The sequence below is a fragment of the Carassius gibelio genome, chromosome A7, assembly GCF_023724105.1.
Source record: "Carassius gibelio isolate Cgi1373 ecotype wild population from Czech Republic chromosome A7, carGib1.2-hapl.c, whole genome shotgun sequence".
In the NCBI taxonomy this organism is placed as follows: Eukaryota; Metazoa; Chordata; class Actinopteri; order Cypriniformes; family Cyprinidae; genus Carassius; species Carassius gibelio.
In genome coordinates this window covers 19,513,584-19,527,884 of record NC_068377.1, presented here as the reverse complement: position 1 = coordinate 19,527,884, position 14,301 = coordinate 19,513,584, and the positions used below count along the sequence as shown (strand labels likewise).

Here is a 14,301-nt window from a genome sequence, read left to right as displayed (position 1 = left end):
TTTGATGATCATTAGCAAACAGAAAGCCTTCTGTTATAATAGGCGCTATGCATTCTAAAGGATTTATGGAGTGAATAGCGTTAATTGTTGCTTTTCAACAAAAGAAATCTCTTGCTGCTTCGCCATAACCATGTTAAATCCCTGATTAACAAGAAGAGCAGAGAGGAAACTTCACAGTAAATAAATAGAGAAGGACAGAATACATCAGCCTCCCTCTGGCCTCATTACATGTTATGTGTGCATTTTACATTTATTGTATGCAGAACACACAGGCATAGTAAAGCTGCACAATAATAGGTAAGGTGATAATCACAATTATTTTGCTCAAAAATGATAACTTTGATTATTAAATAAAGATTATTCTCATGTGAGATTTTTTAATAATCAAAATAATTCCACTTTTAAGTAAACACAAATTTATTTGACCTCATCTACAGTAGTTTCCTGATTTATGTTCATATATCATATAGATTACAGCAGCACGATGTAAATTTTGGCGCTCTAGTAATGAATAAATAGAACTGCATGTATCCCGTGGAAGAACATTCTAACTGGAGCCACATCTCCAAGTTTATATCTATGATGATACATGCATGCATGTGTTACTCCACAATGGTGACGACCCAACCAAGCTAAAATAGTCCAAACATAAGCACTTATATGTGTAACGTAGTGATTTGGGATAGGACAAATAACGTGGTTTTTAAGATGAATTCATGATGTACTCGCTCATTATATACATTTAGCATATTTTGAACACAGAAAAAGATGCATAGTGCTGCTTTAACACATTCTATACTTTATGAAAACTGATAAAACCTTAAGAAGCTTCTCTCAAAAGCTAAACCAGTGAAATTCCCAACATTCATTTAAATAATTCGAAAATGAATTAGAATGTTTTTTCTATTAAAACAACAACAACAAAAATGTATGGCTGCTGAGTACATTCACTTGTGCAACAATATAATAACAAAAAATTATTATTACTGCAGAGCAAGTTTTTCTTGCAGATGATGTCGCAGAAAAAAGCACAAGCAACATTTTGAAGGAACTCAGAGTGGTTGTATTGCACATTAATTTGAAAATGTTGCTTGTCTGTGTTTTCAGATTTTTGTTTTGTTTTATTACAGCAAAGGGAGAGCGCATGGTTGCCAGTTTGGGCAGATTGCATTATCATAAGAGAAAAGCTGATTGATTATGACTGTGAGATCTAAACTAATGGTCTATAGCAAGCCCAAGCTTGAAAGTTTGTGGAGGATTGTAAACCAATGCAAGATAATGGAAATGTCAAATGAATAAAAATAAAAAAAAGGTGTAAATAACCAGCTGTCCAATATTGCAGACGATTATGGTTAATTTAAAAAATAAAAAAATAATATATATATATATATATATATATATTTATATATATATATATATATATAAAATAAAATTAAATGTGATCTTGTTTTAAACACAATTAATTGTGTAACACTATATAGTGATATTTGTTGACGACAGAGTCAGTCATATAGAAGCACACATTAAAAAGGAAAGAGATTTCTCAAAAGGATCACATGAATATTAACATGATTATTAAATTTTAGAAATGTTACATTTTAAAAAATATACCATTTTATTGAAAGCAACATTCTGTACATGGCATTGAATGTACAAATTTTTCTGTACTTGCTTTCCCTGGAAATCAAACACATGACCTTGTTGTTTGCTAGCACTATGCTTCAATATTTGAGCTACAGGGAAGCTGAGATGTATGCTGGAATAAAAAGAAGAACTTCAGCTATCATGAATGCTGACAGGAGTACACAATGTAACTATCTACTCCATATTCATCCACAGCGGTCTGAAGCCCTCTGGTAGTATATACACACACACACACACATATACATATATATAGTAAAGAGGGCACATAAAGATGGTCTGATTGTGGCTTTGGGTTGTAAATACAGGCTGTGGGTTGACTGTGTGGCTCCTGTGCAACTGACACATTGCGTGTTTAAGTGCCACAGTGCACTGAATGAGTTTTGGAGCGGCAGCCATGACTGGGATCATCAGGGATTTACATGTGAGCAAGCACAATGTGTAAGGATGCATTAATGTTACAAGGGCAGCCATAATTACATAGTCATGGTGTTTCCATCAAATGGTGGGCTAACTCTGTAACCTGAGCTGAGGGAAAAACAAATAATGCACCGAGCTAAAGAATCAGAGGGCTGATTTTTTAAGGCTCGTTTGTTTGGTCGGGCGGCTCCGTCTAGCTGCTAAAATGACTGATGTCGTCTCGTATTACAGTAATGACTCTGCATGCAGTCTACAGCTGAAGCTTTTCAATTTAAACAAACACTGGAGCTGCTGTGTGCGCGTGTGTGTATAATCAGAGCCGGGAAGAAGTGTTTAAGGAGAGTGCGAGGAAAGTAATTAAAAGGAGGGTGCTACAGGAAGCACAGGGCACTGGCCTGTGACCAAAGACTGTTAACTCAAAAACCTCACAGTAAATAGGGGCAGGATTATCGCGGTTTTACTGGAAGACACTTCTCTGTGAGGTGCACACACTAGTATGATTCTGAGGGGTGGTGTTTGTTTGTTTGTGTGTGTAAGAGTCAGTAATCACAAGACTAGTCACCAGTCGGCTGTGTTTTTTATTGGGATCCCTTAATCCTCTTTCAAGGAATATGAACTAAACCGGCTGCTGCCTCAGATGTGTATTAGTAATTGCCCATCACTCCCCATCTTTTAATCATCCACCCACTTTTCTCCTCCTTTTCTTTATTTCCACTCTGCCTGTCTGTCTTCACAGCATGTCATTTTATCCATCCCTGCACTTCTGTCACCAGCGTCTTGCTCTCAGAATGAAATGATGAGGCGCCCTGCTGGAGGAGGAGAGGTGATCTAACCCGACTCCCTCCCTCTAGAACTCTGGAGCACCATCAGCAGCGGCGCGCCACGAACTCATGCGACGCTGGAACAGAATAGAGGGCAGTGGAAATGCTTCTGGAAAAGCTGCGGTGCTTCAAGGAGACGCAGCACTGACCTTTTACAGTCAGCTTGGGTCATTGCAGCACATTGTAATCCTCTTTCTCTCTTGCTCGCTTGCTATGTTCCACTATTTATCATCTGCTATTTTTGTAGTTTCCCACCTGCTCAGAGATGCTTTTTTATGAAAGTCTAGCTCAACTTCCTTCACTTTTTCACCTCTGATTTTTCTAGGTTTTCTCCACTTTAAGTCTTTCCATCCATCTTTCTATGCCTCTGTTTTCTAACTCTAGTTTGACCTCTGGCTTTGTGTTCTTCCGGCTCTCACATTAAAACCTACTCTTGCTGTATAATAGAGCTGTGACCTAGAAGTTAGCAGCAGCAGGACGAAAGCATATGTGATGGTACATAGCTCACTACTTTATTATATACACTACTGTTCAAAAGTTTGGGCAGTAGTATTTTTTTTTATAAAGAAATTCCAACTCTTATTCGACAAGGACGTTTTAAAATTCATCAAAAGTGACAGTAAAGACATTTTAAATTGTCATAAAAGCATACATCTAAAATAATAATAAAAAAGTGATGTTCGCTTGATCTTATCATCAAAGAATCCTGAAAAAAGTATCACAATTTGCACACAAATATTAATCAGCACAATGGTTTTAAACACTGATAATGAAAATTAAAATGCATTTCAATGCAAAACCAGTGTCGTTTAAATCAACCAACCCACAAAGTTCAACTAAGCACTAAATGTGTTGAAATACCGCTGTCTCTATTTAAAAATAATAACAATAACTTCAATTATTGTATAAGAAATCCTTGTGTTAATTTTCTATTGATCATTGCAGATATTAATCGCGTGATGGTAAGGAACACTAGGTGCATGCTGTATAGTCGAACACACTTTCAGTGTTTTAAAGAGCTGATTCAGGTGTCAGGAATGCTGCGATGGAGTGACACTGTCTCAGCAAAGTGTGACAGATCGAGAAAGTCCAAGTGCTGCATCCTCCATAAGCGCACTTAGATCCGACCCACAACATGTGCATTTGCCATGCAAACTGCTCATTTGTTTTGCAGTGTTTCCTGATTCATAGAATTCTTTAGTGGATCTTTGCTAATACAACACTGACAGCTCATGCAAATAAATGACTGCAAGCAGTGGGAATTGCCTCCTCAATGTTAATACTCTAGTGTTAAAGATTAAAGTGCAGGAAGCAATACTCTAATCTACCTTATTGATCCAGGTCTCATATCCATCCATGGTGGTGAGGAACAAATCTGTGAGAAAACAAAGAGAGATAAAGAGAAAGAGATCATTAGTTATTTCACAAAATGACCAGACCTCCTTGCTTTGCCAGTGCGGTTCTGATTTAAGCAAGCTAGTAAGTGTGAGAGCCATCATCAACAGGTGGAAGTATAGATCCCTGTGACAGAAAGAGAAATGGACCAATGCCATCGTGCTGGCAGCAGCTGCTCCTCGTTCATCCTGCAGAACGGTATTGCACAGTAAGAGACTTTGCCGGTGTCCTGACATTTTATCCAACCCGTCACATTTTTCTACCAGGGTTTACTGCGCATGCGCACATCAATATTGCATCCTTTTTCTCATGCTGAACAATAATATTTAATGTATCTGCATTAGTGTAAGGGTAGGTTTAAGGTTGTGGTAGGTGTAAACATTAATAAACCGAAACTTTACAGTGGCATTTTTCATTGTCAAACTGTACTACCGACTGTTTTAATAAGAGGTAGCACAATATGACAGGATAGGACAAATCGACAGAACAATGGACCTTAATTAAGCAAACAAACCTGGAATTGAGGAAGCAAGCAGCAATCTGATTATCGCAACAAACCTTTGATGGAAGCATACTGACAAAAGCACAGTTGAACCAGTCGAATCAAATACACGTGTGAAACGATAACCCATATGCTCAGTATATTGACATATTAAACAGAAGCCCAGCTGTGAAACTGAACCTTAGCTCAATATAAGCCGTGCGTCACCTCCAATTAGTCTTTGAAATGCTGACATTTTCAGATGCTCAATATATCGATGGTGTTCCCTACATCACCATTATGACTCGTGTGATTTCATCTGTTGTGTGTCCTTCTCTCAATAACTGAACACACCACGGGTATTATCAAGCATGATTCTCCTGACAGAGTCCGATATGAAGTTATTACACTGATTGGCACAGACGAGTGGTCTAACTTTCTCTTGCTGTCCATGTTTTTCATTCTTTTGTGTGATGATGGCTTCATTCTAGAGGCCTGGACATGTTATGGAGATAAAGTAAGAGGCATGTACCAGCCCTGTGTTATTTTTTGTAAGACTTGCACTACTTTCAAATGCAGAAGTCATTGCTTCAGGTGTGTGAGAGTGACAAAACGCAAGAAGAAGAGAGTCGTATCACGGAGAACATTTACTTTACTCTTTTAAAACAAACACACGTAACCTTGTATGTAAATATACTATAAAACAAGTCTGTCTGCACTGAAATCTAAATATTTGGGAAGCAATACGGTCACAGCCTATAAGCACATATTTGATGTTTCATTCATTTTTGATCCAATGATATTTCAGCGTGGCCACAGCTACATGGCACATCACTTTTAAGATGTCCTGGTTCCCGAAAGTAATTTCCAATTCATTTTCCACATGGGAAAAACCATCAATAAATAGTTGTAATCCATGAAGAAAACCACCCACTCAAAAATCCACAACATTATGTAAATGTCTGATTATACAGTATATACGTATACTGGTTAGTCAGTCAAAGATACCAAGATGATTTATTCATAATACTATGAATGAGATAAACAACTGGTAAATTCCATGGAATTGCTTGAAGAACCTTTTGAAGCACCTTTGTTTTTAAGAGAGTATGTCTTCAAGATACTGTAGAAAGAACAGTCTTTACAGCTGAGAAAGGATGGAAATGGTGATGAAAAACTAAAATAAAACTTGAACCTGATAAATATTGTAAGTGGACCATAGAGGAATCAAATTAATTGCTACAGAGGAGCAGAATTGTTCACCACCAAAATGAAACCTCTGTTCTCATTTACTTGGCCTCACAGCATTCAAAACCAGCATGACTGAAAACAAAAGAACATCGAGAAATGTTCATTGAGAGGTTTTTTTGTTCATTCAAATGGAAGTCAGCAGTTGGTTACACACATTCTTTCAAAAATCTTCTTTTAAGTTCTGAAGATTAAGGAAAGTCGTGCAGGTGGGCGGGTGGAGGTTATGAAAAGTCAAAGTCAGTGTTATGAGGTGGGCCATGACAGATGTTTGAAGCGATTAGGGCATCTGTGCTAGTGCTGACCTTTGAGGAGAAATAAAGAGCAGATACTGAACTCAAGAGCTTGTGCTTTGGCTGTAAACCTTTGTCCTCTGGCTCTCATTTTTTCCTTTTGAAAAAACATTTTCTTCTCCCTATCTCACTCCTCCAGGTCTCACTCATTCCATCTCTTATCCCTCTCTTTCTTGCTGAAGTGGTGTTCCCTGTGGGAGTGGAGAGCTCACTGCCAGTGGCTGATGAGGAGCGGAATAAACAGTTTCATTAATCAGACTTAGAGCAGTGCCACTGGTACAGTCGGCTGATTACACTCAGGTCTACGCGCACACACACACCTGGCGCACACACACACACCTCAGCGTACACTGTCATACACCAGCACCTTTAGACAGACGGTGAGCTCACTTCAGAGAATTTCTGCTGATGTGTAAAAATAGCGCCTTTCATTCTTAGTGTCTACCACAAAGGATAGAGCTTCTAACATGTTCAGCAGTTTGTCAAGTGAAATGTTAGCATGACTCTGAAAAAAGGCCATCTTCCGAAATGCCATTTTCAAATCACAATTTTTACAATATGGTTTGGAGTTAAAACAAGCAGAAACTAAAGCAAATCTAGCGTTGGATCATTTTTACTCTGAATTTAGGCAGAATGGATTTTTATTTTCAGTATTTTACATTTCCTTTTAACCGCTAGCATTCATCAATTGAATATAATAAATAATTTTAGTGAGACACAAAAAAAAATCATCTTACTCACAAATCAGCAGTGGGTGAACTTAATAGGTGTGTCAGCTAAAAAGGAGTGAAATGATTTTAAAAGCAATATAAGGAATAACAAAATAACTAGTATTATTTCTACAAACTTAAGGCACCTTTATATATAAATAATGGCAGTGCTAGACCTACTGAATGTGTGCAGCAAAATACTTCACTCTCACCGAGGCTTTTGAAATGTCAAATCACTTCTTTCTTTTTTTTATCAAACACATGCTATTTTCTCAAGGCCAGTTTCAACCAATTTGACCAATTTAAATTGCTTTCCTGCAGAAAAGTTAACAAGTAAGATGGCCTTATGTGGCACTTGGTGATCACCGTCTGATTAAGATGAGCCCCTTTCACACTGCACGTTGGACCCATAAAATTGCCGGAACATTGCAGGATTGCCTTCTGTGTGAACACAAACTCGTCCTGGGACAGATTCCGGGACTGATCCCGTGTTGGGGACCTAGTAACATTGCCAGGTCCAGTCCCAGAATGAGCTCTGTGTGAACAAAAGTCAGAACTGATGCTGTAAAGAGTGTGTCGTAGTGATGACACACGTTATCATGCAATTCTTTTACCGGGTGTTTTGAAGGCAGAACAACGGTTTGCAAAATAAAAATATGTGCAAACTGTAATGAAGCAGAGATCAGGTAGTTCCTCACTATCTGCGCTGAAGCTGAGATTGTTTGCCAGTTTAAATGAAAGTTAATGAATCAAACGTTTTCTACTCATCCTGATGTCAGATGTCTTTATGGGACCTTTACAGGTAGTGTTTGAATGCACGCACATATTCCGGGAAATCACTGGCAGTGTGAATGAACCAAAATCTAACGAAGAATTGCCGGGACACGTTACTCGTGTATTATCTGGAAACTCTGTGTTAAAGGGGCTTTAGAGTCTAAAGCAGACAGCTCCAGTCTGAATGATTTGCTGCTTTACCAGTTCAAATGAAAACTAAGTTTCATTTACAAGGCAGCAAGCTGCTACAACTGACACCTCCAAACAAGATCTAGTTGCTAAGGTTTGTAGCATTAAATCTTTGAAAGACATTCAAGAGATTTGTTCAAGCTAATCCGAGAAGCAAGTAAACAAGAAATTTTCAAACGCAGATTATTCAGCTTGATTTTCAGAGGTTTGACCATGAAAAAACTATCCATGTAGCTTCTGGTCATTTGATTTTCTGCTTAAAAAAAAATAATTTTTTCATTTTTTTTATATATATGAAAAAGATTTTTATTTTCCTCTGGATCATTCATCCAGTCTTCCACATAAGCTAGTTCGCTAGTTTGGGGAAAGGCAAACTATAAAATGTGTATGAGTTCATGTAAAAATAATATGTTAACTAATGTAAGTAAGAATAAATGATTTATTTGTCAGAAATGATAACCTCTGCTGAATCAAAAAGCACATCACATTGCATTCTACTACTGGGGTAAATCCAAGGTTTACTCCTCTGTGTGAATTATTCCAAAAATTTCACAAATCCTGCTTCGTTTATGGAAGATGATGGGGGCAGAGATCGCAGAAAGCGCACCCTGTTTGTTTTCTTTATTTACAAAAGCACAATTTTTTGTTGTTATTATGGGTGTACACAAATAGAAGTAGACCCCTTACAGTTTTGAATAATGCATTACTCGAATGACAAAAAATGACAAAGACATTTCCACTGTTCACAGTGAATACTTTCAGGAAACCTCCACCGACCCGAGATGTGCAGTGTTGTTGTGTTCTATACAAGATGTACATTTATACATGTTATTGTGACTAATTTGCAGTGGTCCATCAGATAAACTCTTATTTCGCAGTACGTGACAGGGAGTACAGATGACAGGAAATCAAATGATCAGAAGTTGTACATACCCTGTTCCTATTTATATATATTTGTGGCTAAATTAAATCTAATTAAACATCAAATTAAACATCCACTGCCGGTTTTCAAGAGTTCATTTAGTTTAACTCCCTGAAAAAGCAGCAATGATGAAGCAGTCATGGTTGGGTAGGAAATCTCTGGAAACCACAGGAAAGAAACGCTTGGCTAGCTGTTGAACATGCATGCTGTGTTTACGTGCCTCCATCCTTGTGGCCAATCTGCACAGAATCAGCAGAAACTACCATCCTTTCAGACACAAATGTCCAATTTAACTGTTTAATCAGAAGCGGTGGAGAACATAACAGGGAGTGACAGAGAGTAATGTGACTCTCTGACAATTAATCAAATTTATTTGATTATACATGTTGCAGTAATGTACGAAAATATTCCTCGATTAGCGCTCGGATTCAGTTCATGCTCTGGTTTCCTCCACTAACAGCATGCAGTCCTCTCTGTTGCTATGCAATCTCACTTTCCCAGCATCCCAGCATATGACATCTTCTGCATATTATTTGTTGTTTTCCTTTTTACATCACCCAGTTGGCACCTCCATTAAGGCATTAATATTTGAAAGGGCCGTCAGAATTAAATAATCGAGGAGCAACTTTAGATTATGTGTCATGAAGTGAGATTGAGGGGAGGAAAATTCACAAACATTGGCTGCTAACAAAAGATGATTTCGTTTCTAGTGAAAATTTGCATGCGATAAACATAAAAATATAGCCAAAAGACGAGCTGAAGTTTAATTTGTTTAACCTCTGGAATGGAAAATGGTAAAGAGTCACTTTGGACCACAAACCACAACTGTCACAAACACCACTGCATAAAGGAACAGTTATTGTTCAGGCTATATAAAGCTTATCTTACAAGCTACAACTAACTAACATGCATTGTGAATCTGAGATACGACGAGTCACAGCAGGGCTTGTGCAGTTGGAGGAGGAATTTTCTGGAGGAGGAACGGTTTTCCATTATATCTAATGACAGCATTTAAACGAGTACACAGTATGAAGCACAGCAGTGGCCCGCTCCCTTTCAGTGGAGAAATGTTGGAGAGTACTCCACTTTCTAACTGCCTTTCCTGAGGCGTTATGGGTAACAGCAGAAATGCATGCAGAGACAGGCTCTCCGGGAAGAAGAGACAGGCGAGGAGAGACGCAAGAGCATCCGTCTCCAAAACTCCTTCAACTGCCGCTGCCCTCTTTTCCTGCACCCTCTTATTCAGAGCAAAGGGAAGGAAGAAGAGAGAGCAAAGCGAAAGTTGTCAGCGGCAGACGCGTGACAACAAGAGGAGAGTGAAAAGAAAGGAGGAAATCAGCGATAGAGCGAGCCAAAAAGAGAGATCAATAAAATCTACTCCGTTCCTCTGAGACCGGGTTCGCACAACATCATATTGTTTTGTAAGTTATGAAACTGAGAAGCACCGCCAAAAACAAATCCAGCGCCACGACATGCAGAAGACTTTCACTGGAGTTAGGTCACAAACAATTTCCAAATGCCTTTCTTTATTTATTTGGACAGATGCGACTGCGCAGATTTCTACCATGATATTGTATGCAGGTAGAAGCTTTTAAACACAGACTTTAATAACCCTCTGCATTCCCATTTGTTAGTTTCAGAAAAATATTCGGAGACATGATGCATTTTGAAGGAGAACATTTTTAGGAAGGTTTTTTTTATTTTTTTATTTCACTTCAATAAAAAGAAATAGCTTTCCACAACATTCTCCACAACCTAATTCCTTTACTTTCTTTCTGAATTTAATTCCTGTGTCAGCAGACGGATCCACCTCTTCACTTCTCCACACTCTCACACACAGACTAACAGAGCTTTCACTCTCTCACACATACACAGACTCATCCTCTAAAAGACATCCTCACACTTCCACACATTCATTCAATCTTTCTCTCCCTTTAATACTGTTCCATTACTGTGGACGGTTTCTAGTCGGAGCCCAAATGCTATAGCTTGAAGATAACATGTAATATCCTCCAACAGCACGATTCTCTAACAAAGAGTGAAACACAATGTAATGGACTTCCACTGTTGTCTTATTGCTATTCTCAGCTGTCATCTATTACGCACCCAGAGTGCTGCTTGCTATATACACACACACACAAACACACATATGTGTGTGTGTATGTTTTTGTCATCTTTAATTGATTCTGGAAAGTCTAAGCACCCATTTTCCCCTTTCCTGGCTTTTTACGTGCCTGAAAGCATGAATATTTTTTAAAAGTGTGAATGTGACTTCTAGCTTCTATCACATTTGCATACACCTTTCACAATCGGTTAATACATGGATTTCCTGTCAAACTCAGTACTGATGAGAGGAAGTCAAGATGGATTTAGTCTGTCAAACTTGCAGGGCTATGATGTGGGTGCAAAATTTCAGCATCAGCCCGAGACTCGAATCCTAAATTCTGTTCTCCTTCGATACGATGTGGCGGTTTCCATGCCAACAGAGATATAAACATATCCAGCACCTTAGACCCTGAAACTACCATATAGCTCAACAGCAGGGATGTGATGATTTGGTGTTTGGGTGCATGAGTTATTCTTCAGCTGCTCTCTGTCAGTCAACCAATCAGACTAAAGCTAAAGCATTACAAACAGTTTATGGGGCAGCTGTCACCTAATGGTTAGAGAGTTGGTCGCAGGTTCGAGTCTCGGTGCTGGCAGGAGTTGTAGGTGGGGGGGTGGGGGGGGTGAATGAACAGCGCTCTCTTCCTCCCTCAATACCCACAGCTGAAGTGCCCTTGAGCAAGGCACTGAACTCCCAGTTGCTCCCTTAGCGCTGGATCTATAGCTGCCCACTGCTCCGGGTGTGTGTTCACTTCTCACTGCTGTGTTTGTACACACACACACACACACACACACACACACACTTAAGTCATATATACTTCTTTGACAGCCAGAGCTGCTGCCAGTCACCCTGAGTGGTCTCTTTACTCCGTGAAGCACCTTAAGTGCTTCTGATCAAAATCACATCACAAACACATCTTTTCTTCACATCGTTTTGCAGGGTGAATGGACAGCTTGTTATTTTCAGAACAGTACTATTGCTGCACTATAAATTATATATACTGCTGTTTCTATTATGCAAATTGTCTGTAAATACAGATTTTGTAGTGAAGAACTCCAAGAAAACATACCTATTTGCCTATCTTTACCTATCTGTTAGTTGTGAAAACAACAAACTATGCTTTAAATATGTTTTAATGTTGAACAAGTGAGATTCAATTAGATAAATGTGAATGAGAATGATCTACATTGAATCAATTAGATTTTTTTTTTTTTATGATAGATCCTGGTTATTGTGAATTGACACAATTAGTATATCACTACTATTAAATCTCATTTGTGTTTAATTTATGACATGCATCACATTAAGTTTATTAGGTCATTTCAAAAGCATCCAAATAGATGGAAAATGTATATGCAATTCCAATACGTAAACCCTAAATATTAGGCCTAAATATTTTTCAAAAAAGTTTTACTATTTGTAACATATGTACTACACAATATGTTATTTATTAAGTATTATATATATACATATATATATATATATATATATATATATATATATATATATATATATATATATATATATATATATATATATATATATCCAGGATGCTTGCATAGCCAGTGTTCAAAATGGAGGCCAGAAGCGTGTTTTCGTGAAACAAAAGCACATCAGCTCTAAATGATAAAGGAGGGGAGTCCAAGGTACTGATTGGTAGTTAATTACAAAGCATTCACAACTTCTGAGCTCTCATTAGTTCCCAACAATGCTGACATGCTGCAAACCAAATGATCTTCATTATCATCAGCTCGCCTGCCGCGAGCAGCTCCTTCCGCCTCTGATGCACCATGCCGTCAGAGCGAGCGAAACCACTGCTTTCTCCCTCTACATCTTAGTGCCCATACACGGCCTGGGCTGGCCGTTTGAGTTCTGAAAGCTGCAGTATGTTTTCACTGTACAATGATATATTTAATTGCAAAGGGTCAAGGAAAAATGTGATGCCTCATGATGTGAATCAGTTAAGATTTAGCTACAGCTGCAACATCAAACATTCAACAAAAATCATACCACCGATGCTAGCACCAAGCTTACAAAACCTTCAGCCTGCCCTCTGTCTGAAGGCATCCATGATTCTATCTTTAATGACTTGAGGGAGTCAGTGAGCTAAGCTAGACTGTCCTTAAGTGGCAAAATGCTGACGATGAGATCAGACTATCACGACATGAGCTTGACAGGTGAATGAGACTTTGATAAAGAGGCTAACGACAGGATGGAGTGTTGTGAGAGTGACAAGACTCTAATGGTGCTTTTCCAGGGCACAATACGACACGGTTTGCACTTCCACTGCAGTTTAGTACCGGCTTTAGAGTGGGCGGGATTATTCACAAGTCATTACAGTTGCGCTGCCTCTACTGCCACAACTCCTGAAAAACGTTTTCATTCCGTGTCACCCCATCGAGCTCTTTCATCGAAAGAGAAGTCAAAGTGGAATAAAAGAACGCAATGCTGGGCAATCCAACTGCTAAAACCATCAGTAACATTAAAAAAAATCTTGCCTTTCATCATTTTCCTAAAGGCCCTGACAGGTAATAATTTACAAAAGTGTAAAAATATTGTACGTTTTGAAATGGTACACAAGGCCCATTCACACCAAGTAAGATAACTATAAAGATAATGATAAAGATATAGTTCTAAAGATTGTTGTGAATATTAAAGAATAGCAAAGTCCACACCACAACTATAACGATACAGACAAAGAGAAACAATATAGTTGGAATCACTTTCAAAAGGTTTTTTTTTTTTTTTTTTTTTTTTTTTTCAGCTGATGAACAATATAAACATTGAAAGCCAATCAGAATCCTTCTCGCTGCAAGGAGCTCGAGAACTGAAAGCAGCAGACGACTGTGTGCTTCGAATATACAGACGATATCGTTCGCTGGTGTGGATGCTAATATTGTAATCTTTATAGTTATCATTCTTGGTGTGAACGAGGCCGAAGTCTAATTCACCAACTAACTTTAACTGTTTTAGTCTAGTAGTAAACATAACTCTTTTTAGGAACTTGAGGTCCTAGCCATAGAAACCATAATAATGATTTATATTGATATTACACTAAGTAATGAGCCTATGCACCGTAACACTTTATAATGACTTAATATATTATTATTAACTATTAAGCTCCTATATATTCCTAATTTGCCGAATGGTGGAAGCGCTGGGCTGCTGCTGGGCCCATCTGTTGAAATGGAACGCTCTACTGGCTTTCACTTCTAGTCAGTATACATTCTTTGTTTAAATCTAGTGGTTCTGTAGTGTCTCTGTGTCATAGGTTCAGTGTAGTGATGATTCTCTCTGGTC

The 14,301-nt window shown here is 38.3% G+C and overlaps 1 protein-coding gene across 2 annotated transcripts in view; it reads right to left on the bottom strand.

Annotated features, from left to right (window-relative positions):
* LOC128016734 (T-cell immunomodulatory protein) overlaps positions 1-14,301 on the bottom strand; it is a 128,304-nt gene that overhangs the window by 100,246 nt on the left and 13,757 nt on the right. For both annotated transcript variants that reach the window (XM_052601445.1, XM_052601446.1), the window contains exon 7: positions 4,211-4,257. In XM_052601445.1, coding sequence (XP_052457405.1) covers positions 4,211-4,257 — 47 coding nt within the window. The remainder of the gene's footprint in view (positions 1-4,210; positions 4,258-14,301) is intronic.